The sequence below is a fragment of the Ptychodera flava genome, unplaced genomic scaffold (genome assembly GCF_041260155.1).
Source record: "Ptychodera flava strain L36383 unplaced genomic scaffold, AS_Pfla_20210202 Scaffold_80__1_contigs__length_553813_pilon, whole genome shotgun sequence".
Taxonomy (NCBI): Eukaryota; Metazoa; Hemichordata; class Enteropneusta; family Ptychoderidae; genus Ptychodera; species Ptychodera flava.
The window spans coordinates 249531-277482 of record NW_027248402.1 but is presented as its reverse complement, the minus strand read 5'-3'; the positions used below and the strand labels follow the sequence as shown (position 1 = coordinate 277482).

Genomic DNA, 27952 nt, shown 5'->3' with positions numbered 1-27952 from the left:
AATGTCGATTTTCCAGGAATCTCACAATGTTCCCATCCAGGGGTTGGGTGTTGCTATGCAACATGAAGTACCAAGTGAGGACGCGACCATCAGTATCAGTCTACATGCATTGTCACCCGACTTTGTGGATGAACATCAGGAAACATGTAAGACACTCTATTCAGTGTCGACCACTATATCTTGCTATTCATAATATATAAAGCGATGGTATTTATAACATCCGTTTCACAAGTCCAGTAGGCTTGAAGTCAAAGAAATATTATTATTGATATCATAAATATCCAGTGTGAATATAATCAACCAAATTGTTGTGGTATTTCATCGTAGTAATTACATTAACCAGAACGTATGTGACAAGCCGTAGACTGCTACAACAAATATAATAAATACACATTAGATAGTTTATAAGTATAGCGGTGCAGGAAAGGAAGCTCAACCCTAATGAAACACCACAACGATTCATACACAAAAATTCATATTGTATGATTTTTATATGAATATTACTATCTCTTCGAATATTCTGATCAAGAGGAACTGTGCCAATTTGTCTCTGTAGGATTCATATGTCAAAGAGAATTCTTTCAGAGATGGCATTAATGATTTCAAACGAAGGTAAACGCTATTAAAGAAATAAGCATGCAAAGTCATGACTTCTCCACTTGAAACAGGTCCTCATAGATTGGCACAGCGTTGCGTTTGTTCAAGACAGTCAAGTCTGCAATATCTACAGCCGCCGAAGAATCGACATCACCAGCCACCGCAATGTGCAATCTGTTTGCAACAACAACAACAACAACAACAACATATAATGCCGCGTCAGCAACAATTACTGCACTTGCAGCAAGGAATGACATCACAACAGCCCAAGACATTCCAACAACAACATCATCAGGGGTTGCAGCAACGACCAGCGAAATACACCAACTCAACCATTGCTTCACCAAACACAACAAGGGTTGCATCGAATGCAGACAAAACAAAGAGGACTAAGCGAAGAAGACCAATTACAGCAAGCGCGCCCACAGCAGTTGCAACAGCTGCAAGCACAACAATTGGCATACCGGAGCCACCTGCAAAAATGCAGTCCAGGTCTACTACAAGCCATCAATCTCGACAGCATGACAACATTGTCGTGGAGGCGCAATGGTACCTGCAGTCATCGATATGTCTTCTCCTTCTCCCCCGCCATGTTCTCATGTCAATGATGACATGTCAAGACCTTTGGTACAAAGTGAAGGTTTAAGGTTGGATATTGAAAGACTTATCAAACCAAAAATACAGCCAGCAGACATCGAACCTAAACGTAATCGACTCATTACTAATAGTTGTAGGAAAGAAAAAATGTTCCTCAATTTTTCACACGTACATTTTTTTTTTAATTTAATTAAGACGGTCACTCTATTTGGAAAATAAACTAATCGTTTATTATTACTTTTGCAGTACATAATATCCCATATATTACTATACGCATAGATAGATAGATAGATAGATAGATAGATAGATAGATAGATAGATAGATAGATAGATAGATAGATAGATAGATAGATAGATAGATAGATAGATAGATAGATAGATAGATAGATAGACCAAAGTTTACAGATGTCCCCGTGGCACATTGCAGTTCAAGATCTCATGGGCAAATGCTTCATATACGTTCAACTTGTTTAAGTACATTGAGGAAATGGAACACAAAATTAGTGGTACATCGAAATTTGTTTTCTGACGGTTTCCAACGGCGGTGCATAACATATGCGAAAGTAATGAGAATTTCTGAGTCTTGTCTAATATAGCTTCAGTACCTTACCTTATTAGTTCACTAATACTTCTATTTCTTCTGGATAAAACGTGTACATAACCTTTATATTCAAGCAGGCAAAAGTTGAAATGGTAGGACTTATGTGTGGTTAAATTGACATTTTAGTGGATATAAAATATATTTTTATTTTAATACTATAGCATCTTATAAAAAGGCGCCGATGTTTGTTTGATAAGAATGCCGGACGCATGATGACAGGGTGATTTAAGCTACCGTGCAGAGGAAGGTAAAATACCTGGAGAAATACTGATATCACATGAAAACGACATTCAAACCAAATATTGTGAAGGCCATCAAAATTTCCTAGGAAGATGAATATTTCTTTCGGAGCTAGGTAAAGTGTGGTATAATGTGATAGAATAGATTCCCTTTCGTAAGGATAGCAAGGAATATAACGGATCAAAATAAAAATAATACGATACGAAAAGAATATTGTTCTACTGGGATGTTATTTGTTTTCTCTGACCAATAATAAACACTCCTTTTCACGATACCCAAGTTAAATCACTGAACATAGTACACATCTAAATTTTCCAGGTTTCCCTATATCTCCTTTCTTGTAAAGTGACAAAATAATGCCCTTTCCCCAGCTTGAAGAAAAATGTCAGTAACATAAATTCTATTTCAAAGCTTATTTAGAATATAATGAGTAACAGTAAATCTTGTGCTGATGTATAAAAGTCTGTAGTTGTACTTTATTCTTCTTCAAATTTTGAATAGTTTCTAAGATTTTTGAATCTGTAATGAAGGTGTTCACATTGCCATCATTTATGACAACTTGCTGTCCGTAACCTAACAGATAGGTTTGCTGATAACTTGGATGACTTTCATCGGTTCATCTCCTTCTTCGTCACTTACCTTAAACAAAGTAGAAGAATACGTGCTCTAGGAATATCTGTCGGTTACATTTGCAAGATTTCTTCTGTATTTGACCACTCAAGAATTTTTACTATTGAGTTGACATCACGTGCTGATTGCGGGCTTAGTATTTTGCATATTGTTTCAATGTGCAAAAAGTAAAATCATGACAAAACCTAACAAAACTTCACAGCGAATAAAATACAGCAATAAATACAGTACTCAGAATAAAATACCGGAATGATGTAAATACGGGATAAAATGAGAATGTGAAAGTCAACATAGGTAAAATGGAGAAGGGACTCTACTAACCTAGATCGTGTGAGGTCTGGATGGAGAAAGAAATGTCATTGTCAGGGAACTCTTAGGTACATGTTAAAGAGATGGAGCAACAAGACCCCCTAACTGGAGAACAGAGAGTGGGGGGGGGGGAGGGGCTTAAAGGAAAGTAGAAGAGAATCACCCTTCTTTCGGTTGAATCCAATGGGTGACAGCGTTTCAAGTGTAGTAATGTATGAAAGTTTATGTTTTCTTCTAAGTTGGGTGCTAATAGAATGCATTTTACAAATGCCACTTACTTGAAAATGAGTAAGGGTGTGACCGGGTTTGATGAAGTGTTCGGAGGCCGGAGTGGATTTTCTATTGCGAATAGTGTACACATGCTCATAGATGCGTCTTTTAAACTCTTTTTTCAATTCACCAACATATTGTTGAAGACATTTTCGGCAGGTGATAACATATCATTAGTTGCGTGAGTTACAGGTGATTTTACCGATAATATTGTGAACTTTGCCATTATTTGTGCTTGTAATTGTGTTGGTTTCAGCGACAAATTTACATTGGTTGCATTCACCACAGCATTTTGTTGAACCAGCATTACGGAGTTTGAGGGTCTTTCTAAGTCTAGCCCGTACGACAGATTTCCTATAACACATGCAACAATCCCAAAGTTTTAATAGGAGTGTTTACGGTTGGATCATTCATACCTGTATGCTGAAGATAATGATCCACAAATAAAATGGTATAATGATAAGCCCAAGTCACACAATAGCCGTGTAAGGATGCTGTTTATTCTTTAACTTCATCCATACATTGTCCCCACTAAATTATTTGATTTAATCATTTATCGCTCCATCCGTACATACACGCAAAGTTAAGGATATGCAGTCATGTCATTTTTTGTTATTTTATTGTTAAATCCAGGTAATGTTGTAAATTGCATCAATCTAAAATCAAGCTTGATGGTGGGTGTGTGTCTTCACATGCGGTATCACATTTAAATATGACGTCAGGTGAGTTTATTATTCTGATAGGTGTATCTTGCCAGGCGCCCTCTTTAGGTTAAGTTCGAAATTTCTCGCTCATAACAATTGTATTCTGAAAAAAAAGGCACACAAGTCTTTCCGAATCACAAAAGACTTAGTGAACGTTAAAAAAGCCTGATTATGACACATCTGGTCAAGGCAATTCTGAACGAAACATGAACCTTGAGTCTCTCTCTCTCTCTCTCTCTCTTCTCTCTCTCTCTTCTCTCTCTCTCCTCTCTCTCTCTCTCTCTCTGGCATTCACTTTGCTATGTGCAATGGTCTTACTTTGAAAGGAATTTGTCCGGTAGATATTAGGAGGTGATGTTCCTCGTCTTAGGTGTTTTTCAATGCGACAGTTTCATTCATAAAGAGGAAACATATTTTAAGTATTGTACTGCATTATTTGATTTGATTTTTTACAATATGCGACGATTGGTATATACTTAAGAAAATTAAAGTTTTTGAAATAATATGATGAACAAATCTTTTTACAATGTAATAAAAAATACAGATGAGAAGCATATCAAGAATATGACTATTTGTGCCTCACGTGAGTAATATTCTTTTTAAACCAATTTGTAACAAAAAGTTCAAAGTCTGTGAATCTGTTGCTCGGTGTCGTAAAAGAATATTTATGTCATTGGTCAGTCAGCAAAATACCAAGTCTATTTGAAGGTCTGTCAGAGGATCGAGCATTAAGGCAATGAAAATATCGGACGTCTTCTTGGATGCATATTTCAGATGTCGTTTAGTTTTGTCATAAATGTTTTTTTTTCTTGCTGGTTTGTTCATGCGCCGTTGATTCCGAATGTGTAATTGTTGAAAAAGCTTGGCTAAATAGGGATACCCATACTTTCAGTATATCATATAGCCTAAGGTCAATGAACATTTAGTTAAATATGTTTATTATTAAAATTAGTTTTTAGAATGTTCTTTCTAAATCTGCAGAATGTCTATAGCATAGCTGATGGTCTATTGGTGAGGCAACGTCACATCACACATTTTCTTTGTACCATCTGTTAATATAAATAGAACATCGAAAAACTAACTTACCCTCTTCACCTTTTTAATTATTTTCATCCCCACGTGGAAACTAGAAAATTACGTTTCATTTTGGTTTGAAACTTGCTGCTTTGCGTTGAGATTCGAACTCAGGTCCTGTTTCATATTGTCAATGTATTCACTTATATTGTCGAGATGTGCTTTCTTTGCGAACTCAATATTTCTTTCATGGTCTTGTTGAATGGCGTCAACTGCTTGGGAGGAAAGACATAATGCGCTTGAGATAGGAGTTTGGTAGGTACATAGCAAATTTCTTAGCGAGGTCTCTACCCCCACCTTCTCTCTCTCTCTCTCTCTCTCTCTCTCTCTCTCCTCTCTCTCTCTCTCTCTCTCTCTCCTCTCTCTCTCTCTCTCTTCTCTCTCTGCCATCGAGACCACAACAGTTTTTGTGTTCACATTAGACAATAAGCCTTTCCTTTGCTTTAAAGGTGTTAAGATTTGAGGGAGTAATAAGGTGAAGGTATTGAATGTATAGAATATCCTCACCCACAACTATAATACACGTTCTGGCAATAACTCAGTTTTATCCCAGGGGGAGCTAAATTATTTTAAACAAGTTTTCAGTACTCAGGTTCGCAGTTATGGAATTGCCTTCCACGTAGTATAAGGAATATTGATTCCAGTTACAATTTAAAAAAAAGTTACAACGACATTTGCAAGATTCTGATGTCGATCGTATCAGGATATTTCATTTAATCTTTGGTGTGATTTTCGGAGGGTTTTAGTCCGTTTTACTTATGTTTTGGAAGTGCTTGTTTTACTCTCTGTTGTCGGATTTCTCACTTTTTTTTCATTGTTTTGTTAGTCTTTTGTCCATATGGACCAAAGTGTAAATAAGTCTTTAGACTTTTCTGTGGAATCCATGCACAATTTTGTTCATTTTGTGGTGTTTTATGTATCATTTTGTGCAAAATAATAAATAAAAATAATAATATAATAATGTACTTACTCGTTGTAAGGAAAGGCCTCTTTCTTCCCTGGCTTTCTGTCCGTCTGAAATCACAGATGAATCAATGAGATCCTTCCTTGACGCTTTAGTCAGCAAATCCTCCAGGAATGACAGATCCGACTTTGTAATACTACCTAATTCAAGTAGTGCATTGAAAATATCGACGGCGTCGTTACAACTTTCCATCTTTCTTGGAGTTAAGGGATAGTTTTTCGTTAAATCTCTAATCTTCTTCACCTCATCCCTTTTTAATTGTTCATCTAAACGCAGGAATAGGTAGTTCAGAGAGTCTTCCAAAAGTTCTGCCATTGCCAGAGGTCTTCTGTTGAGACACGTACTTTTATGAGAGTAAATTTCTGGAGTCGAAGTTGTCCATTTTGAATGTAAAATGACTGTAGAGAAATGAGAATGCGCCTGTCCATTAAAGTATGCCATTAAAGTATACCATTCAAATGAATGACAAGATCAGTTGAACCTACGATGCAAGAATATAAATTACATAGAGCTATGCCATACGTATCGTACATGGGCGTAGGAATTGTCGCTAATGTGTAAGGCAAGTCAACAAACATACCATGATTCTCGTCTTTTCGACAATAATCAACTTGAAATAAAATGCTACTAAAGTCAGTAAATTCCTTTGTTTAGAACGCTCCAATAGCGTGTCGTATATTTTAGCAGCCAATCATTTTTTGTTTGCATATTAGATAACCAATTAGAATAAGCTTAAGGCTAGCGTGACTAATATACGTTGAAGCTACCTGACAAGGTACTTATTATACAGGAAGTAGCTCCCATGACGTCAGTTTCAATGCGGCTTATCTAAAGGGGTTTACTCAAGTACCACATACCGACATCGCGCTTCGATAAGTTTTCTTCCTCTTCCCCTTGCTATTTGATGTGTCCAAGAATAATACTATCGTCTTATCAACACTCGTTTACCAGAAGCATGCCATTTGGGTGCAAGAATTTGACGCAAAATGTGAACAAATCATTTAACATTAACTAGTCGAGTTGTTTTGAAGTGATAACCTGAGTGTGTGCACATTCGATTGACAACCAATTGCAAAACTTCATTACTTTTGGGCAACCGGTCCTTCTACTTTAAATGACTGATGTATGTATTACACAATGAGTGAGTATGTCTATTGCTCGTCATTTGCAGCTGTACCAATCATCGGTAACGATGTTTTTGCAATTACATCAGCATTGATTTCTTTATGCCTTGCACCTGAGAATGTAACAGTGATACAATGTTACATTTTTTGCTGTAAATTGTATGCTATCAACACATTTCTCCTTTCGGACTTCGTACATGGGCGATGATAGGTATGGTGATCGAGTACTATGTGGTTTCTCCTAAACATGTAGAATATGTACGCATTTGGAAGTGATTTATCGGAAATCAAGCGCTGATTTATGGCTATTTGGTGCATGAGTGTCCAATCATTGTTAGTAGAACCCTATGTTTGATGATTATTCAGACGAACAAGAAGCTCCAAGGAATTAACAGGTGAAGTTAAATAAATCGATCACATACCCAAAATGGTACAAGCTATAGTAAATAAATACATAAACACAAACACACACACACACACACACACACCACACACACACACACACACACACACACACACACACACACACTCATACATACGTACGTACGTACATACGTACATACATACATATATACATACATACTCAATCAACATATCCATGTACCCTGCTGACCAATGGGGGATTGCAGAAATGTCCGTCTCCAGGGTAAGAGCGGAGGATTTATTCTTGTATATCAGTAGTACGCAGTAAATTGCGTGCTTTCCGAGAAAGAAAGCCGGTTTCCTTTTTTTAGCTACCGTGCCAAAATATCCGGCTTGACTAATTTTCCAGTCCTATTTCCGAGAATATCATTCGAGCTGCTAAGCTGGTAATGTTGAAATCAAGATGTCCGAATTTTCCGTGTTCGAAATGTCTCTGGTTTACAGAGAGAATACTCGACTTTTCTTGCACACGGGATCAATTGAAAATTCAGATAAAAACGATGCTACGAATAGCGCTTGCATTAAATCGGGCAATAAGTAATTACAGTTAATGTTATTGCAAAAAGCATTGACAATACCAAATTTAACATCAACCAAACAAGAGTGAAACTTTCTTAGAAGCATATTACCCCTGCAACACAAAGCTGTACGTTGCCTTAGAATGTCTTCGTCGTCACGTAATTCACATGTCAAAAATATGGCCCAGAAAAACAAACTTGGAACAAATTCAAGAGAAGCATTACACAGCTTGACTCATATCGAGAGTTTAGTCGGCGATTTAAAATGAATACACGTAGATTTTGTGAATTATACTTAATAATATCGTGGTAAGAAGCGTATTTTTCAAAAATGTCAATGAATCTGCGGAGGCCTTTAATTGACGGCGTGGCAATACACATGTCATCAGCGTAAGAAAGATTGTTCATCATGATCCCACCCACTTCGCAACCGACTCCAGTATCGAAAGCCTTGCATTCAGTGCGTGAACATAAAACATACCATGGAAAACGAAAAGTTAAAATAATCCCTCCGTGCCACACCCAATTTGCAACATTAAACAAAATTGACAAGAATCTGAACATTGGACTCTGAATATTTCAGAGGCGAAAAGATGGAGTACCTTGCTAATGCGTTCGTTGTTGATATTGTCAAAGTTAATCCGGCAATAATCTGGTGATAGCGTCAACAGATTAGTAATTTACCATTGTTGATTTGGCGCATTAGGTAGCTCATCAGATAATAGATTGCAACACAGTGACAAAACTTCGCGTAAGATTGTCAAAGGACAAATGCGTGACATAAAAAAGAAATCGTTACAAAACCAGTGCTAACATAAGACCAAGACATCAGAGGTTGGCAGTATAAATCTTTATTGGCAATACACATCATAGTGAAACGTATCAAAAATAAAATAAACCATGGCAAGAAGAACCCTGTCCTTAGACCAAGAGACCTATACCCCGCCCCTACCCGTGGGGACGGACATTTCTGCAACATCCCATGTCCCGACCACCAATCCATCGCTCCCTCCCTCAATGCATCAATTCATCCATCCATCATGATATGTTGTAAGAATATGTGTGATTAAATATTATCCGTTTAAAGGTGACTCCTAATCTAGAGGTGCCACCTACAATGCCAAAGTCTCAACAGGAGTAAATAAGGAGAGGGCTTACATTGATGTGACTGATACTGCCTTCAAAAAACGCTTCACTTATCATGTGTCATCTTCCTAAAAAGATTAATGTTGGTAGTGCTACCCATTAAATCATAAGAATTATCAAAGTTTAGTTTGTCCTTCGAGATCGATATCAACACAAATAATTAAATGCCTAATGGTATATTAGAAAACAAATAAGTTGATAAACTTCAATACATTCTGAGGGCATAGTTTGTTGCTCAATCAAACAATATGAATGAGATAAAGGAGATACAGAAAAGCTGGCCATTCTTTATGAGGAATGACATGTGCATAAATTTAAGCAACGTATTACTTCGTTGTACTTATAGTAATATATGGTTTTCAGAAATATTAGCAAATCAGCGATTATATGTACCTTAAGTAATACCAGGACTGACCAACAATGGCGTCGCGTCAGTTAAGAAGCATATCAGAAGACGAAAAGATTCTTCACCAAACATTTCAATATAATAAAGTTCACAGCCACACTTCTGTCATCTGTAGGTACAGTAAATATCGTATCTCTCATAACATCATAAGGCTATTAATATGCAATGCACCATAAAACCATGAAAATGTCTTCTCTGATATCTTTTACATGGCGTCAGTTAAGAATCACATCAGAAGACGAAAAGATTCTTCATCAAACATTGCAACATAATAAAATTCACAGCCACACTTCTGTCATCTGTAGGTAAATATCGTACCTCTCACACATTCCTACCACTGTTATATCCAATACATCTTAAAACCATGAAAATGTCTTCTCTCATATCTTATCCATATCACTAATAGTATTTTGCTGCTTCTTGAACTTCATTTAGATTTTCCCCTTGTACTTCATCTAAATTTTCTAAACGCTTATGCATATCCGAAAAGCGCTCCTCCTTGCTTTCTTTACACACGGGCAGCTCTCTATGATTTCTATCTTGTACAACTTAACTGCTGAATAGGCACTATGCTTCACAGGTATAATGTGTTTGTACTCACCAAGCGTAACTACAGTTCATGCCTGCATGAATTAATTGATATTATATACGCTCATTATTCATGAATTAGAGGTTATAAACGGCAAGCGAGGGTATTTGGTTGCGGATATAAGACCTCTGGATTGTAATTTAGCATACTTGGCGGGTAATAATCACAGAGCAAAGCAAGGTGATTATTTCACCCATATATGCTAATGTTCACCAAAGGGGTCTTATATTCGCAACCAAATACCCAAGCGCACCGTTTATAGCCTCCCTTTAGTGTGCTTAAAGACGCCCATTGGTTATAAATACCGGATGACATGAAAGGACGCTCATTATGCAAAGAGACGCCATACGAGTAGCTTGAACTGAGAGCTCCAGAGATTGCGATGTTTTGCTTGTTTATTATGTAAAAAATATGAAATGGGAATGCTCTGCATCAGGGTAAATACCTGATCAATACATAATGACTCCATATTTTTCAAACAGATAAGGATTCGGGACAATTTTAGTTAGTAATTGTGCATGACCAGAGAAAATATCGACCCAGGGTACGACGATGGGGATTTGAATATCTCTGTCAACAAACCTTGTGCAAAGTAAGACACGATTTAGCTGGATGCGTACCTAATGTTCATTAGTATTCGCGTTATCTGCTAACGGTGACTAAACATCAATTATATACGTGTCAATATTTCGAGTGTCGAAAGACGTGCTTAATACTATAGTTTCTTTCTCTAGCTTTTGTACCTACCCGCCGCATTTCTGGGATAAGACGTGATCAGACTACATTCAGGTCGATTACATCTTTGTAACCGTGAAGAAGAAAATGTATTATCGTGTACTTTCTTTTTGGAAATTTTGGTGGTCTGAAAAGGACCGTTTAGTTTGGTTCTGTGGCTTCTACCCTACTCCCTACGTACGTAACTCTGCGTAGTAGCGCAGAGCTGCCCTGCGGAGCTAATGTGTATGGTACGCCGGATAAATTTGGATCCCGGGGGTGGGGTACTCGCATAGAAAGGTGAACTGGTATATGCCGCCCGAATGGGTCACTTTTTCGCGGAAAATCCGTAAATATTGGTCGACTTTTCATTGGAAAAATCCCTAAACATGGGTCGGAAACACAGTGAACGTCCCTAAATTGTTTACATTGATTAGAATAATGGTATAAAATCCTCAAGACCAATCCCTCGGGCCGGCCGCGCCGACGTGATACGCAATGCGCGTATGCGGTGATGTGGTGACTCAGTTGGTGAGGCAACTCTCGATCGAGAATCTTCTGAGCAGTAAAATGACCCAAGTTGACCCCACTGAAAGACTGTTACTTAGACCAATGTCGTCAGTTCCTGTGCGTCTGAAAGTCATCTGCCATGGCGGGTTTGGTGTTTAAGGTGTCGCGGGAGGTGTACTGTTGCTAGTGGCATTCACCACATTTGAGGTTAGGGACTGGACATAAATTACAGGGGGCGGTGTTTTTCGAAACACCGCTGCATAAAAAATAGTGACCCTTCAAAAGTTCATGCACAAAAATTAGTGACCCTCCCCTTATCCGTGCATGAAAATAAGTGACCCTCCCCTGTTACTCAAAACACCCAACGAACCTGCAATGTGTTCACGACCCCTTCTGACTTGCTATACTTTTGAAGTCCCCCTCCCAAAAGGAAGGCAATATGTGGCCGATATAACACTTTGTCCAAAAAATATCAAATCATATGTGTGTGATAATTCATGTTAATGTACTTTGCTTGAAGTTGCAGGTAAAAAGTGCATGCGTGTACAACAATATAATTTTTAAATTTCATCAATAATGTTGATTTACTATACATGTAGTCGTCTATAAGAAAACTATGAACGTGTATTCTCCAATATAAAAACTAGCAATATCTGTTCATCTATAGATGTTTAATAACTGATATAAATATACTTGATTAGCATGGGTTGTTTACAAGTGCACATGTGAACAAGATATTTGATTTTGGAATTTCGCTCAAAATGTTGATCCATTATACATGTGTCTATGACAAAAGTGTAAAAAAAACTTTCACAAGTAAAATATGCAGTATTTGTGCATATATAGACCCTGAATAATTGACATAATTGTACTTGATTAGAAGAGGGTGGTAACACGTGCATCTGTGTACAAGAACTTTGTTTTTTGAATATCGCATAAAATGTTGATCTAATTATACATTGTAGTCTATGACGAAACTATGAATAATTTTTTAAAATACAAAACTTGGCAAATCTGTGTATTTATGTATGCTTGATTATTGATATTTATGTTCTTGATTAGACTAGAGTGGTAACAAGTCCATGTATGTGCAAGAATTTGATTTTGGAATTTCATCGAAATGTTGATTTATTATACATGGCAGTCTATAATGAAAGCCCATGAATAATTTTTTTCCAATAAAAAACAGGAAAATCTGTGCTTTTATGTACACCTAATTATTAGTATTAATGTTCATGATTAGACTTGATGGTTTCAAGTCAATGGTTGTGCAAGAAATTTGATTTGGAATTTCACTGAAATGTCGATTCACTATGCAGGGCAGTCTATGATGAAAGTATGAATATTTTTTTCCAATACAAAACTAGGTAAATCTATGCATTTAAGTTCACCTAATAATTAGTATTAATGTCAGTGGTTTCAAGTCCATGGTTGAGTAAGAAATTTGATTTTGGAATTTCACCGAAATGTTGATTCACTATACATTGTAGGCTATGAGGAAACTACAAATAACTCATAGGTTATCTGATCCTAAATTGTTGTTCAAAAGTTGTTAGACCTGAAGCTTCCAGTTGTTATTGATGACATTTTGCACTATTCTGAATAGTTTGTATTCTGTCAATGTCCTCAAAAAATAAAAAAAATGTACATACAGCAACATGAACATTTGACACCGACCTATACCCAATGTATTGTCAATGGGAGAATGATATCAAATAAGTAATCTCCCAAATTGTTATTGAAAGAGTCATTAAAGGGGACAGTTATGCACAATAGAGGAGTTGGATAAGTAGAAATCATGACAACTTAACTCAATGTGGCTGCTTGGATCATCAATACATTGTTTATTATACCCTTAAACTTGCGCCCGAAGGGCGCGCCGAAAATGGAAATGGCAGAAAATGAAGTGCCACGAGGTATTTTTTCTTTTATCAGTATTCCATATTCTTCAATACATGTACATGCAATTCAGCTTTGATGCATAAAAAGGTGACCCTCCCCTATAGGCTTGCACAAAATTTTATGACACTTCAAAAATGCTTGCGCAAAAAATGGCGAGCCACCACCAAAAAGCACCGGCCTAACCCCCCGACCCCCTTGTAATTTGTGTCACGTCCCTTAGAATTCCAGTTTTTTTATTCAGGAAATCCCCATAGTTTAAGTTATAATTACCCCCGGGAATAAACCTCGATCTTGCATTCAAATGTTACAAAACAGTACGAAGCTGTGAAAGATATCGGGATTTGATTTCATTCATATTGTCGTCTGCATGGCTTCCTTGGCATGGCTTCTAGTCACACATAGTCGGAAAGATGTTTTAAATGTGCTGTGCCGAGCCAGCTCAGAGGACTTACTGTGCAGTTATTGTGATTTTACATATTCTAGAAACTGATTCAGGCTACACAGTGAAAATCCATTTCTGTTTTTTGACTGGTGGAAATATGGGCGTATATAGCATAGTGGCAATAAAGACATTGCATGCATGATAATTAAGGGACTAGTCAGTTTTCTTCGGCTAGGGGGCGGGGGGGGGGGCGGTGGATTCATGGGGGTCACTTTGTTTTTGATTTGGTAATAGGGGTCACCATGTTTCTGAAATGCCCAATAGGGGTCAGTGTGTTTTTGGATTTTGACACGGCCTCATAATTGCGTAAAATGCATCGCGTCAGCTGCAAACTTCATCATTCAGTTGCATTTTTGGGCACGCCCTTCAGGTGCGTAACTTTAATAATCGGACATAATTTTCAGCACACCCAACTTAAATATATCAGACATACATATATCAGAGATATATCATATCTGTATGTCCAATATTTTCCAGTGGCCCTGGGCTCTTAGAGGGCAATACTTAATTAATATATCAGACATTTTTCAGCACGCCCTTCCAGCTCATGACTTAAATATATAAGACATATATATCAGAGATATAATGATGTTTCATATTTTTCAGTGGCCCTTCTGGCGCCGTACTTTAATAAATCAGAGATATATGTCAGAGATATCTTGATGTTTGCTTAGTGAAACTGTACCATTATGAAATCTGTAGTTCATATGAAAAGCATGACAAATCCCTGACACTTTTCTGTTTTCTCTATGAGAATTCAGTATGAGAAAGCAACATGCATAAATATATCACAAGATATATTTGATACAGTGACATATTTTAGGAATAGAAAATTGACGAGATTTTTTTCGTTTTCATTGATGCAACTATTTTCCTTTGTGTCACAGGTTTTCTGAAAATAGATGCATTTTTATGACTACAATAACTGTATGTGTGAAATACATTCACAGCTCATTTAAAATACTGTATTCAAACTTTAAAATTGACACTTTGAAATTCCTCTCTTACAACTGACATGTCAACAATTAAAACACAGAATGACTGTTTAAAATATAATATATAAAATATAATGACTGTTTAAAATATAATATATGATATATATATTATAATTTATATTCCACCTTTGTATTACCAATGTAGCACAGGGGGGGGGGTCATCCTGTTTTCAAAATTCGGAATAGGGAGTCAGCCACTTTTTGATGGCGGCAGTAAAATAGTCCACCGCCCCCTCCCCCAGGCGAAGAAACTGAACAGAGTCCTTAAGAAAATTTGAAGCTTCAACAGAGATTTTTTATTATAGTGACACAATATCTCATGAAAATAGCAGTTTCTTTTTGCTGGCAATAAATGTGGTAATCCACAGCAATAAAATAACAGAAACTTATGACAGTAGTTATATTTATGAGTGAGAGTGTAGTGTTTTACAGCAATACTTTCATGGTTGCAATGCAAGTTTAACGCCCATTGAGCTGCAACTTTTGTCAGAATTATAAAAAAATTACTTTCAAACTAATATTACTCCATGCAGAAGTATATGAGTATAAGTTACATGAACCTCTGAATGTGAGCACATACGTAAGTTAATCAGATAAATGATAAAGTGGTGCCACACCCAAATGTAGCCGCCTCAAGTGAATTTTCAAAAAGACAGTCAGTAAAACCAGTGCATAAACCTATAAGAATTTTTACAAACCAACATGATTCCGTCAAATAGATATCATGGGACTGAATATACTTCACTGAGACAAGGTATTCTCTATTTTCATTGTACTATGTGAAGTATTGGAAAATTGTGGGAAATTTAAGATTAACTTAAACTATGTAAAAATTCCTGACTGTTTTGTAACAAATTATTTTCATGACAGTTCAAGGTAATATCACTTTATTGGTAGAAATAAAATAATATCTGAAATTATCGGAAATATTTGAACTTGAACAAATTCAATGACATTGCAGCTCACGGGCAGTTAATACTTTTGTTTGCTAGTATTCTACTTGACAACTGATCGGCTTATTTTGTTTTTACTCGCTACATTATTCCCTAACTATGGGTCTGATTTTGACAAAAAGTCCCTAACAATGGGTCTGTTTTTGGCAATACACATGGGTAGATGTTTAAAACTTGGGCCACACAGCCCCGAATGAAAATATTGAGAATACCCCCCCCCCCCCGGGATTTTGATGTCCCAATTCTTTCGATAGAGTCGGAGTCGGACAGACGCGTTGTCATTGCCAAACCACGGTCCCTCTACCACGTGGCCAAACTAATGATGCTAAACTCAGAACACGGTCCCTCTATGGGACCGTGCTCAGAATGATAAATCAAGACATGTTCAATACCCCGGTGCAGAGGTGTGAAGCGGTACGGTATCCGTGTGTAGTGTCCAGGGTCGTTTGTACCTTCATGAGTCTCCTAATAAACCAAATGTTTATTTGACTTCCCCTGCTTTGTTCCGTCGTCACTTCGAGGGTATGACGTATCTACGTTAGCTGTTGTGTTTCCGGACGGGATTTCTGCCCTTTACGGGCTGGTTTTGACTTTTACGTTTTTGACCAAAAAGTAAAAGTCAAAATCAGCCCGTAAAACGGCAGAATTCCCCTCCGAAAACACCACAGCTATGGACCTACAGCTATATCCACGTGTGCAAGTGCCATTATATCGATAACCGATGCGATGAAGGTCTGATCTGCATATCGGTCAAAGTTCACTAGGTATGGGGAATTTACGATATTTCCTATCCGAATTTTGGAAATGCATCTGATTCTTTTTACTTTTTTGGTTCCAATCCGAACGAAGTCTCGCAACACAAAATGGCAAATAATGTAATACACGATAATCTGGACTTGTTTTCTGACTCCCGACAGCCATCTTGGCCTCATAAAAGTTTTACATTGGCTTGTTGAATTTATTGGGTCACGGTTTATCTTCAGAAAATACTCGTTTTATGTTACTTCGACATCGATGTTTTCAAATTTCATAATAACATATAGTTCTAAGAATTTGAGATATTCGAGCGATGAAGATCGTGTTTTTATGCATACTAGTATACCGACTTGTTGTGATATTTTGATGGTCGCGGACTGTGTCCGCATCGGTCGGCAAGCGTCACACTAGTAGTTTATGTTTGCAAAGCTACTAAAATAGCGGTGTTTGACGCAAAACAATGAAAACATACTATGTTGACAGGGTGCGCGTGGAGCACCCATTAATGTGCGAACCTGGGATTGAGAACGGCGGCTTAGTACAAGTGGACAATATCTTTATTTGGGACCGAAGTTGGAATGAGGGTTTCAGGAGCCAAGCCTGATCAACACAAAGCCGAATAAAACGTTTCAGAACGCGCCAGCGTGCACAATTGATTCCATACAAGAACGCGCGCGTGCAACGTTGATTCCATAATATGAGGTTATCCCACGATATCAGCACTTGGTTGGGACGTATTGCCACGAGTGAGGGTGCGAGCCGCATCACACGAGTCGAAGACGAGTGTGATGCGGCGCGCACCCTCACGAGTGGCAATACGTCCCGACCAAGTGCTGATATCGTGGGATAACCGATTTATCATATGCCCATGACCGTATATTTATGTAAAAGGTAATTAAAAATAAAGAAATTTTATTAGTTTTTGTCAGGCTTTCGAAGGGACTATGTTTTATTTTCTGCCGCTGGTCTGAGCGCATTGATACATGTTTGTTTACAACAGCTGATCAAGTCGTCGATCGCATCGTGTCGAGTGTATACAGTCTAAATAGGATTATTTCAGCGCAATTTACCGCAGTTCAGAAAAGGAATGGAGCAAATTTACTTATTCTGGTCACCGTTCCGGTGTTCTGGTGGATAATTATTACACGGACAATATTGTAAGTTTGAATTCACTTTAATAACTCTTGCTGAAACATGGCTGACGTGAACAGGGACGATGAAGTAGCGCGAAATACAACAGATTGTAAACATCAACTTTTAACAACAATTGATGACGTGTAACGTGCAGTATCAGACTGATGTTTACGTTCCACGTCACGACGCGTCAGAGGAGACACGGATACGGCCATGGGTATATGATAATATGAGGTTATCCCTCGATATCATCTCTTGGTGGGGTCGTATTGCTGCAAGTGCGGTTGTGGGCCGAATCACACGAGTCGCAGACGAGTGTGATGCGGCCCACAACCGCACGAGCAGCAATATGACCCTACCAAGAGGTGATATCGAGGGATAACCTCTTTATCATATACCTATGCCCACGTTATTGAACGGATAAGTCTCATATATTAAATATGATACGTTTCACTGTGGTTTTCTTGATGGACTACATTTGTTTGCGTCATCTTGCTAAGGCGGATTGATATACTAGCGTCTGACGTAATCTATCAGCTGGCTCATTGCCAGTTATTTTACGGTTGAGCAGAGAAATGCTTGAACTCTGTCATCAAACATGTAGGATATCTACCGAATCGGTACGGTACATGCAAGTGTTGTGTTTGGTATTATTTTCCAGAACGCATTTACCATGAATACACGATATTTTTGAAAGTTGTGCTTTTGAATTTGCCGGTCCTCCGACATGTCTGATTTGCTTGTCGTCTGCGCGTCTGTGCTTATGCACGGACGGAACAGCTGGTCTGTCATCGATCTGTCAGTGCCCGTACGGTGATGATGCTCTGCTCTTTAATTTGTTCAAATTGGTAGCACTACTAGCAGGTTGATCCGATATCGACACGTGTTTTATTTAGTTACCCCGCATTTCCCTATGCTTCAAAACCCTGCTACTTTTGGAGATCGGACATGATATCGTAGTCAAACTTTGTCAAAGTCGAAATCATAGACGGGCACCATACTTTGTTTTGATTAGGGCGCCACCATGTAAGTAGTCCGGTATGCAAATCAACAGGCCGTATCAGGCTTTGTTATGTAAATCAACAGGTCGTATCACTTTTTCATATGCAAATATTCAATTGAATGAAAGAAAGACGCGCTGATCATTCCTTTCATATGCAAATCAACAAGGCGTATCACTTTATTGACATGCAAATCAACATGATAAATCATATCACTGAACTCAGTACAGACACAATACAGGGCATAGGTATATGATAAAATATGGTAACGCAACGCAGCAATATAGCGATTACACATCAAACTTGAAGAATTTTAGTGGAAAAAATGCTAAAAAAGAACTTTAAAAAATTATGTTGTTGTTATATAGTTGTCGCTGCTTACTCAAACTCTTCATTTGTGAGTTCATCCAGCTGCACCAGATTAAAATTTTGTCAATCAAAATCGATTTCAAGTCGCAGACTTGTTCGACATGCGCTCTGAAGCTAGAGTTCGAAGTTGTATGAGTTCAAAAATGCTATTCAGCGCGTAGGTCTTCTTGTTAAGAATATAAACCCTTGGTCCAGCCAATTAGATTGCCGGATTCCAGGTAGGTATGTTATAATGCCCATTTATTTTAAAGGATGACAACCAGAATTATGTACATGTGTTATTACATTAATATGTAACAGGTCTGACCTGAGAGCGAGCGCAGCGTAGGGTATATCGTCATTGATGTTTTCAGGCAATATCATGCTAATTTCTGTGTTTGATGCATGATGCATATTTTGGCCATTGAGGTTGAATTGCATTTGCTGTCAATTGTTTTCTAGAATAACATTTATAGATTATTATAGCAATTTAACTCGGAAATGCAAAGTTCACTAACGAAAATTATTTAAAACTGGTAAATTACATGTTTCCGATCAGTTTATTGTAACAGGAGGGGAAACAGAGGCAGTCTAATGCAAAGCACGTACTATATTCCCGTCGGTAGTCTCAGCACACTATTTTTAATTCTCGCGTGAGTTGACCGTTCGTTCTCGCGAGAGTTGGCTTGTTTCAAAATGGCGGCGCCTAGTGATGATCGAACCGGGCTTTCAAAAGTGATCGAAAATAGTCATTTTGAACGAAATTTCACACTTTCTTTGGAACAGAGAGATTCTTTTGTCGGAAATACACATTGTCGAGTAGGATTTGTGGTAGATAATATCTTTAATTTCACGCAATCCGTGTAAACGTTTTCAAAATGGCCGCCTCCATGAAAGTGCTCTCTTTTCAAAACTCGTAGGTATATAGAGATTCCATTCTAGTGTACACGCGTTAGTCTTAATGCTCGCTTCGCGAGCGGCCTTCGGCCGCTCTCGCTGCGCTCGCTATTAATTTATAACACTTTCCCCATGTACATAGTATACAAAAATACAAAACGTTAACGGAAAAAATTACAACAACAACAACAATTATTACTGCTGCTGCTGCTGCTGCTGCTGCTGCTTTCGCTTTTCATGTTTTTATAACAGATATTTATTGATATTAACAAAGAAGGGTTATAGTGCTTGTCAGATTGGTGTAGCAGTACAGTTGTCAATTTTCAGTTATTTTTGGTATTAGGCCTTTTCTACTCTATCTTTTCACAGCAATTTAATATTTAATTTCCAATTCTAGATAGTAGTGTCTTGCTATAAAGATTTGGAATTAACATTACCATCACAAAATATTTCCGCTATAAGTTTAAGAATATGAATATGAATAGCTGGAGTACTTTTGACTCAAGAAGGTACGCCATGAAGGTTAAGTCTCACACCAAGAAAAGAAATCATTTAATTGTTGCAATGTATGTTATGTTTACATGTGTAAATCATATGGTATTTCATTGGATCTTTAGCAGCAATAAATGCATGAAACAGAATGCCAACCTTAGCCAAACATTTTATACGATGAAAATACGAATTTTTAACAGGTATGAATCTCTAAAGGACAATATTACATAAAATGTTGCTTAAAACTTGCTTTTGATTTCCCACAATTTAGGTTCGGCATGTGCAAAAAGCAAACATTCAATAGCTTCACAGTCTGATATCTGTAGAGACTGGAAAACATTTAAATCCTTGTGTACAGTAGAGGACAAAGGTGGGATTACTACAGTGTGAATCTGGTGAATCTGCATCGACATGATGTCAACACACAGTCCACCTTCTTCACACGGGCAACCGTCAATGTCATTTGCGGCAACACTTATCCAACTTGATTACTGAATAAATGTTAAAGCGAGTATATTATAGGACGAATTTTAAAAGTATTTAGTCAATTTTTATAATTATCAGAAGACCAGCTCGAGAATCAATTCAATACAGTAAATATCTTCACTTGACGAGGCTTAACAGCCTACGCTAATGAATCTGTTGTGATAATATGTGAATAAAAGACCGACCCAATTCCGTAAAGTTATGAGAATCAGAGAAGAATCCGAACCGTAGTTATTGGGAAACAGTTAAAATAAAAATCCATAGAAACAACTCTGTTTCTAGAGCGCCATCTGTATCACTATGGCCGCTGTTTTGGATAGAGCTTGTCGCTTAATAAAAACCCGAGTAACGTCGTAGCAGGGATTTTATTTCTTTATTTTGATAAAAATGAATAAATTTTGTAAGTTCCCAAACTGTAGACAGTATAAATATCAATACCCCATTCCGTTATACCCTTTTTCGATTATTTTACAGGGGACAGCAGTTTATCTGTGTCAGAGCAATTTCAACAATGTGCTTGTGAAATTCTTGAGAAATTTAAGTAATGGAGACACGTGAGAAGATGGAGAATCTTGAGCAAGAACGATTATGTAGAGTTCACGACCTCTGCAATATTGGGAAAGAAAATTTTGAAAAAATTGAAAGTATATCAAAGAGCGAAAACCATCATCCGCTTAAGATAACAGACATTGATAGTTTCCTTATTGCACATCATGTGATAAATTTGTACGAGACTAACCGCGAGGAGTTGTAGAGAAGTTAAATAAATTAGGGTAAATACGAAATTCTCTTTCCCGCGGTAATTTTTACGTGTAAAAAACAAGTCGAAGAATTTACGGACGAATATTTTCTCAATATTCTATCAAAAATTATGACGGCAAGTACAGATTCAGACAATATCATGCCATGTTGTGCAAAAGCCATTCCCCGGAGCTGTTCCTTACTATTCCATGTCATGTCGATGTCAATCCTACATCGATCGCAAAAGTGTTGGCTGAATCCAACTCAACATTGAAAAATCTCACAATTTACTTTAAAAAGGCCAACGCTGATCAAATGCAAAAACATGGGCAAATATTTAAATCACTATCTCCCTTCGAAGGAGATATATCGGTACACTTCACACAACAATTTTACAGTAGTGTTCGTCAAATCAGGTTAATGTATTTATCGCATTCCTTAAATATTTGACAGCGTGTCAGATGCATTTTAATGTAAACTTAGACTATTTACATCCAGAGGCAGACGTACATTCAGTGCACAATAGAGTCACAGATAGTAAGTATACATTACGTGAAAAGCTAATTGCTTCTATAGAAACGTTGTCGAACGTCCCTGCGCTAAGGTCGGTCGCCGTGAAATGTTTCGATAGTCGCTTGATTTCATTTATATTAGACAGTTTCGCTCTTTACATATGTTTAAAAAAATGCGTTATTTCGATCAAAGGGAATGATGATTTAAATTCCTGTTTCGATGTAAGTACGAAAACAATGTTAACGAGCACAGGAAATATGTTTTACAAGCATGGCTGGGATTTAGGAAGCATTTTCTTGAACGGAAAAGACCGCAAATGTACATTTTCCGCCTCGAAACGAACGGAGGATTCTGAAAACAGCAATACAAGCAGAATTAATGCGGTCGCATCGCTCCATGTGAAGTGTAGTGATATAACTCAACTTTTAGAATTTATAGCCTCTCAACAAACAGAAGATTTAACTTTAGACAGTTGTTTTGACACGCCTGAAGACTTTCTGGAGCTGCTATCGCAACTCAAAGACAAAGATGTCAATATTTTGCACTTGACTGATAAGTCGCTTAGCGCTAACATGGACATTGATCATTTCAAACGATTTTTTAGTGTTTGCTCTCTTATGACCCGTCTCTCTCACATTTACATAAGAAATTGGAATTCCAGACACCCAATTTTTAACTGAGGGATGGTATACTTTGTTGACAAAGGCGGCATTACAAGAAATAAATATCGACTCGTGCCTGTCGTCAGAAAACAGCTCAACAAGTGAAAAAGTGCATGTCATGATTGATGCCATTGGGAAAGTTCCAAGAAAAAATGCGGTCAAAATAAAGTTGTGGAACAACACACTAAGTTCGGCAACGTTAAAGTACTTGAAAATACAAATCTTATAAAGAAGGAAGATATTAATACGTTTGGAGTTTTTTATTGCTGCACTATATGCGAACGTAGCAAACAAATATTTGAAAGGTATGGATGTAAACCTGCGGGACTAAAGGTTCAAAACACGTAATTTAAGAGGACTTCTACAACATTAAATCAGCACCGCGGTTTTGACATTTGAATTGCCATACGAGGCAAACGTACGCGATGACTTTTGGAAGCTGTGCTTCAATATAACAGAGAAACAATACACTTTTACAAAGGAGTAATAGGTGACTCTATCGAAAAGAAGAACTTTAGGATAACAACTATAATACAGGAATTTGGTCAAATCGAGTCAAGTAATTCTCTATGTCCAACTGTGATTCTCTTTCAATGCACTAAAATTCTACTAAAGGTAAATCTATACCATATCCATTATAAAGGGAACGAAATTTCAACCACACTCTTATGCGAGTTCTGTGCCTTTTCATGCCGTATTGAGTCAAAGTTGTGAACAGCCCGTCTTCAAAGTGAAACCCTATTTTAAGGCAGTTCACAATCTCACAGGGTTGGCAACACGTTCACCCCTCTTTCGATAAAAGCATGTTATTTGAAACATTGTTATATATCTACCATTTTCTAATTCTTGAAGGTTTACGATTGTTCTTCAAATAGGTACAAAGTAATTATCTATAATGTTTGCGATGTTATCATCATACACGCCAAGCGAGTGTTCATAGAAAAAAAAACTTCTGTAAATTGCATAAACTAAATGGTAAGATAATTGTTGATATTAAAACGGAAATTATCCCATCAAATAGAACAAAAACGGACGTATTAATATCGATACCTGTCGACAATAGGTCAATGGAGATCACGGGTCTTAGGTAATGATTGACAGCAACACGTATAGTCATGAAGTTCCTTGGCCTGTGAACAGAATTTGAAACATAAATTTGAGTGACTTATTATATCGACACCTGTCGACGTATTAATATCGATACCCGTCGATAATAGGTCACATGGAGATAAGATGTGAATAGTTAATGGCATCTCCACGATTAAATGGTTTGTTTTCTTGGCATTGAAGTATTGTCATTCTACTCGCGTGTTTTGTGTATAATTTACACCGATGCCATAACATATTTTACATATTAGGTAGCATTAATCAAATGCTTGACTTCCATTAAATGAGAGTGATATTAATATTCAGCTGTTTCGATTTTCAATCGGGTCTTAGGTAATGATTGACAGCAACACGTATAGTCATGAAGTTCCTTGGCCAGTGAACAGAATTTGAAACATAAATTTGAGTGACTTTGTAATCCGGGGTTATACTTCTTGTCTCGTACTTTTACGTTTTCCCTCTTATCAGATTATGTACAAGGCCAATACTCTTTTATGTCGCAGCGAATATGAGATATATTTGAGAGACATTTACTTCGAAGGTTTTTTAAAAAGTCAATGCCGACATTCTTGTGTTGTTTTGTATTTAAATTCAGACATTTAGCGATAACCTAGTTGTAAGCGTGTTAGACGTTGCCGAATTTTAAGTCAAATGGTATTTTTTTTTCTATATTCCAAATTTCATATATACATGTAAAATACTGTAATCGGTTTCTAGCTGTACATTTTCCCTATGTACTTCATCTAATGCAAATTATAACTGATTGACAATTTTTTTTCAGAGTTTTTATACTTATCCAAGTACTTTGCATAGAAGTATTTCATTTTTGAGTGATAAGATCTGACCACAGTCTGGTTAGCTTTACTCTTTGTATACTAGAGCGCATATGTTTGACCAACATGTTATAGTGATTGGTCACTTTCTTCGGGCTGGCGGGCGGTGGATTCATGGGGGGGGTCACCCTGTATTTGACTTTGGTGATGGTAAGTCAACATGCTTTTGAAATGCTCAATAGAAGGGATCAGTGTGTTTTGAATTACAACACGTGGTTATGCTTGCCAAAAACACATCGTACCAGACATGGGTTTCATCATTCAGTTTCATTTTTCGGTGGCCCTTCGGGCACATAACTTTAATATATCGGACAAATATTAGAGATATCTGGAATTTCAACGATTTCATTAAAACAGCTCTGGAACCATATCGTGGAGTGGTAATATTGATGATACCCTTGCCTTCGGCTCGGGCATCATCAAAATTACCGTCATGAGCACCATCCCTTGGGCGAGCAGCAAATCGTGATATTGCCCTTGCTGGCGTGTGTTATTATTTAATTATTACACCTCACTCATTCAGCATGTACTGCCATTGGTTAAACACGACTCACGTGACATGTAAAAGAACGTGATGATGCCCTCTGCATTTGATATTACATGGATGACATCATTTTACTTACTGCGCATCCTTTCTGTGCATAACAAATTGTCGTACGCTTGTACGTGCAGTCGGCAACTATGGATGCGAAACGTCAAGCAGAGCTGTCACCGGCACAGTTAGACGATATTTTGATGAAAGTAAACAGCAAACGAACGAAAATGGCAACAAGGCAAGCAATTTCTGTGTTCAGCGACTATGCAAGCAACAAATTTGGATACGCCACCGAGGAGATCGGCAAACTTTTAGCGGCAACCTCAGACTCGGCAATGAACCATTTTACGCTGAGGTCCAGACTCAGAATGGCAAACTGTATTCGAAGAAGTCTTTGTGTTTTGTGTCTTTGCATGTTTGCTTGTTCGGTGTAATACAAATTATAACACATGAGAGCTAGAGCAATATCACGATTTATTGCCTGCCTAAGGGATGGTGGTCATGGTCGAAATATTGATGATGCCCGAGCCGTAGTACTTTCAGGAAATTTAACGGGTGTAGCATGCTAGCAGGGCACGCTTATCCATTCCGGACACTGGTACGATCACTAATTACTTATATTCGCGGTACAAGATAATCTTTCTTGAAGATGTTTATGAGACCTGGTAATTTTGTTACATTGTATCATTCAAATTCTTTGGTATAACGCCATATTGTATATTTTGTATGTCATTTTATAACTAATACATGTACAGCCGTATGGGCTTTGACTGCTAATTTGTACGCATTTATTTTTTCAGTGCATACGAGATATGCTTGATAGACGTACTTAGTAAAGTTAAAAATGTTTACAGCTAAAAGAATTACATAAAAGTGTTTAATTATAAACATAAACAAAAATAAAACTGCGTACATTCATATCTCATGTTCCGTTAATGTGACCTAACGAATGTGGTATAACTGCTGGGACCTTTTCGTGATTTTATATCAAGTAAGGCCACTATAAACAACTCACTTTGGCAAATATTTGCATGATTTTAGAAAAAGCCAACACAAAGTTTAGGATAGAAGGGTTCTCAATAGGACAGACTGAGTTGTAAGAAATACATTATTTATTCGGCATTATTTACCGTTTAATTAGGTTTTGCATGTAGTCGTCGTATATGTTTACTTTTACCTTATATAAAGCGGTATTACAGATGAGTGTGACAAATTCCCCCCTTTTTTTAGCTTTTATAACTTGCACTTATCAGCAATAAAATGACATTTGTGAACACACCACCGCTAAGTTGAGGGAAAGACAGGAGGGTTTATTGCAAAAAGGAAAATGGAAACGCCAACAAAGTATAGAATAAAGGACAAAATGAAACGGCAAATATAAAGCAGTAAAGGGCATATAACTAGTGCCTCGCTGATCTCACACTAAGTACTATCAAAACTTACAATACAAAACAGTCAAATAGAAGTAGCAAACTAACCTACGAAAAATATGAGCACAATATATTGGAGAGGGCCCCTTCAGTCAAGCAACCGAGCAACGGTCATAGGTGACCTTGGGGTCAAGGTCTGAATGACCTTGAGCATGAATCCATCCTGAGAGGCCGCAATGTGGTAAAGGATTGGAATTCCCGAGAAATGGGGGTCAGGATGGAATCCAAAGCCCAAACGAAGGAAGCATGACTGAAGTGACCCCAAAAGGAGGGAAGAAATTGAGAATGATGTTAGTAAAGGGGTTCTCGCACCCAGGGGAACACCGGGGGTGGTGATACGGCCTGGGGGGAGGGGGTCCTGGGGGACAGGTAAACTGTACGAGCCCAGGTGGAAACATGATGAACGGAGACGAGGTTCTTGCACTCAAGGATCACCGCAGTGGCGATACGGCTTGGGGGGAGGGGGTCCTGGGAACAGGTAAACTGTGTGAGCCCGGGTGGAAACATGGAACGAAGACAAGGTTCTCGCACCCAAGGGACACCGTGGTGATGATACGGCTTGGGGAGGGGTCCTGGGGGACAGGGTAAACTGTATGAGCCCAGATGGAAACATGGATGGAAGAAGACAAGGTTCTCGCGCCCAAGAGATCACTGCGGTGGTGATACGGCTTGGTGGGGAGGGGGTCTCGGGGGACAGGTAAACTGTGCGAGCCCGGGTGGAAACATGGAACGAAGACAAGGTTCTCGCACCCAAGGGATCACCGTGGTGATGATACGGCTTGGGGGGAGGGGGTCCTGGGGGACAGGTAAACTGTGCGAGCCCAGGTGGAAACAACGTACATGTAGGAACGTTAGGTGACAGAACACAGACATGAAACACGACGAGACATGTAACGTGTGAGTCATAATGCAATAAAATGAGGCTGACTTGCAATGACGAATAGACAGCCGTTAAAAAGTGTTTGAGTGTTCGCACAGTGAGTCCAGAATTAAACAGGGTGGCGCCATGAGAATTAGGAGGCTAGCCGTTGAAAAGCATGATGCAAGGAAGTTTCTGATGTTCTTATGTAAAGTCGGTAGCAGTTGCTGGACCATCTGCCCAATGTCTGGATCAGGTGGTCTGGGATTTGTGATGCTGCGGCTGAAGTGGCTGCTCCAATGCAGAAGGAATGGCCAGCGGAGAAATCCGGTCAAGGCCGATACGTGATAAAACAGTCCGCAGAAATGCTGATGAACGTGTTGCGGTCTAATGGTGTTCTTTCGGCAGGAGGAAAAAAGGGTTCGGATGCACTGGGAGACATAGCTTGAC

The 27952-nt window shown here is 38.0% G+C and overlaps 1 protein-coding gene across 1 annotated transcript; it reads left to right on the top strand.

Annotated features, from left to right (window-relative positions):
• The first annotated feature begins 1 nt into the window (after position 1).
• Positions 2–27951, top strand: LOC139128954 (ras-interacting protein RIP3-like). The gene is made up of 3 exons (XM_070694639.1): positions 2–146; positions 669–1146; positions 27759–27951. The coding sequence occupies exons 1-3, from the start codon at positions 2–4 to the stop codon at positions 27949–27951; spliced, it is 816 nt and encodes a 271-aa protein (XP_070550740.1).
• Position 27952: the final 1 nt, after the last annotated feature.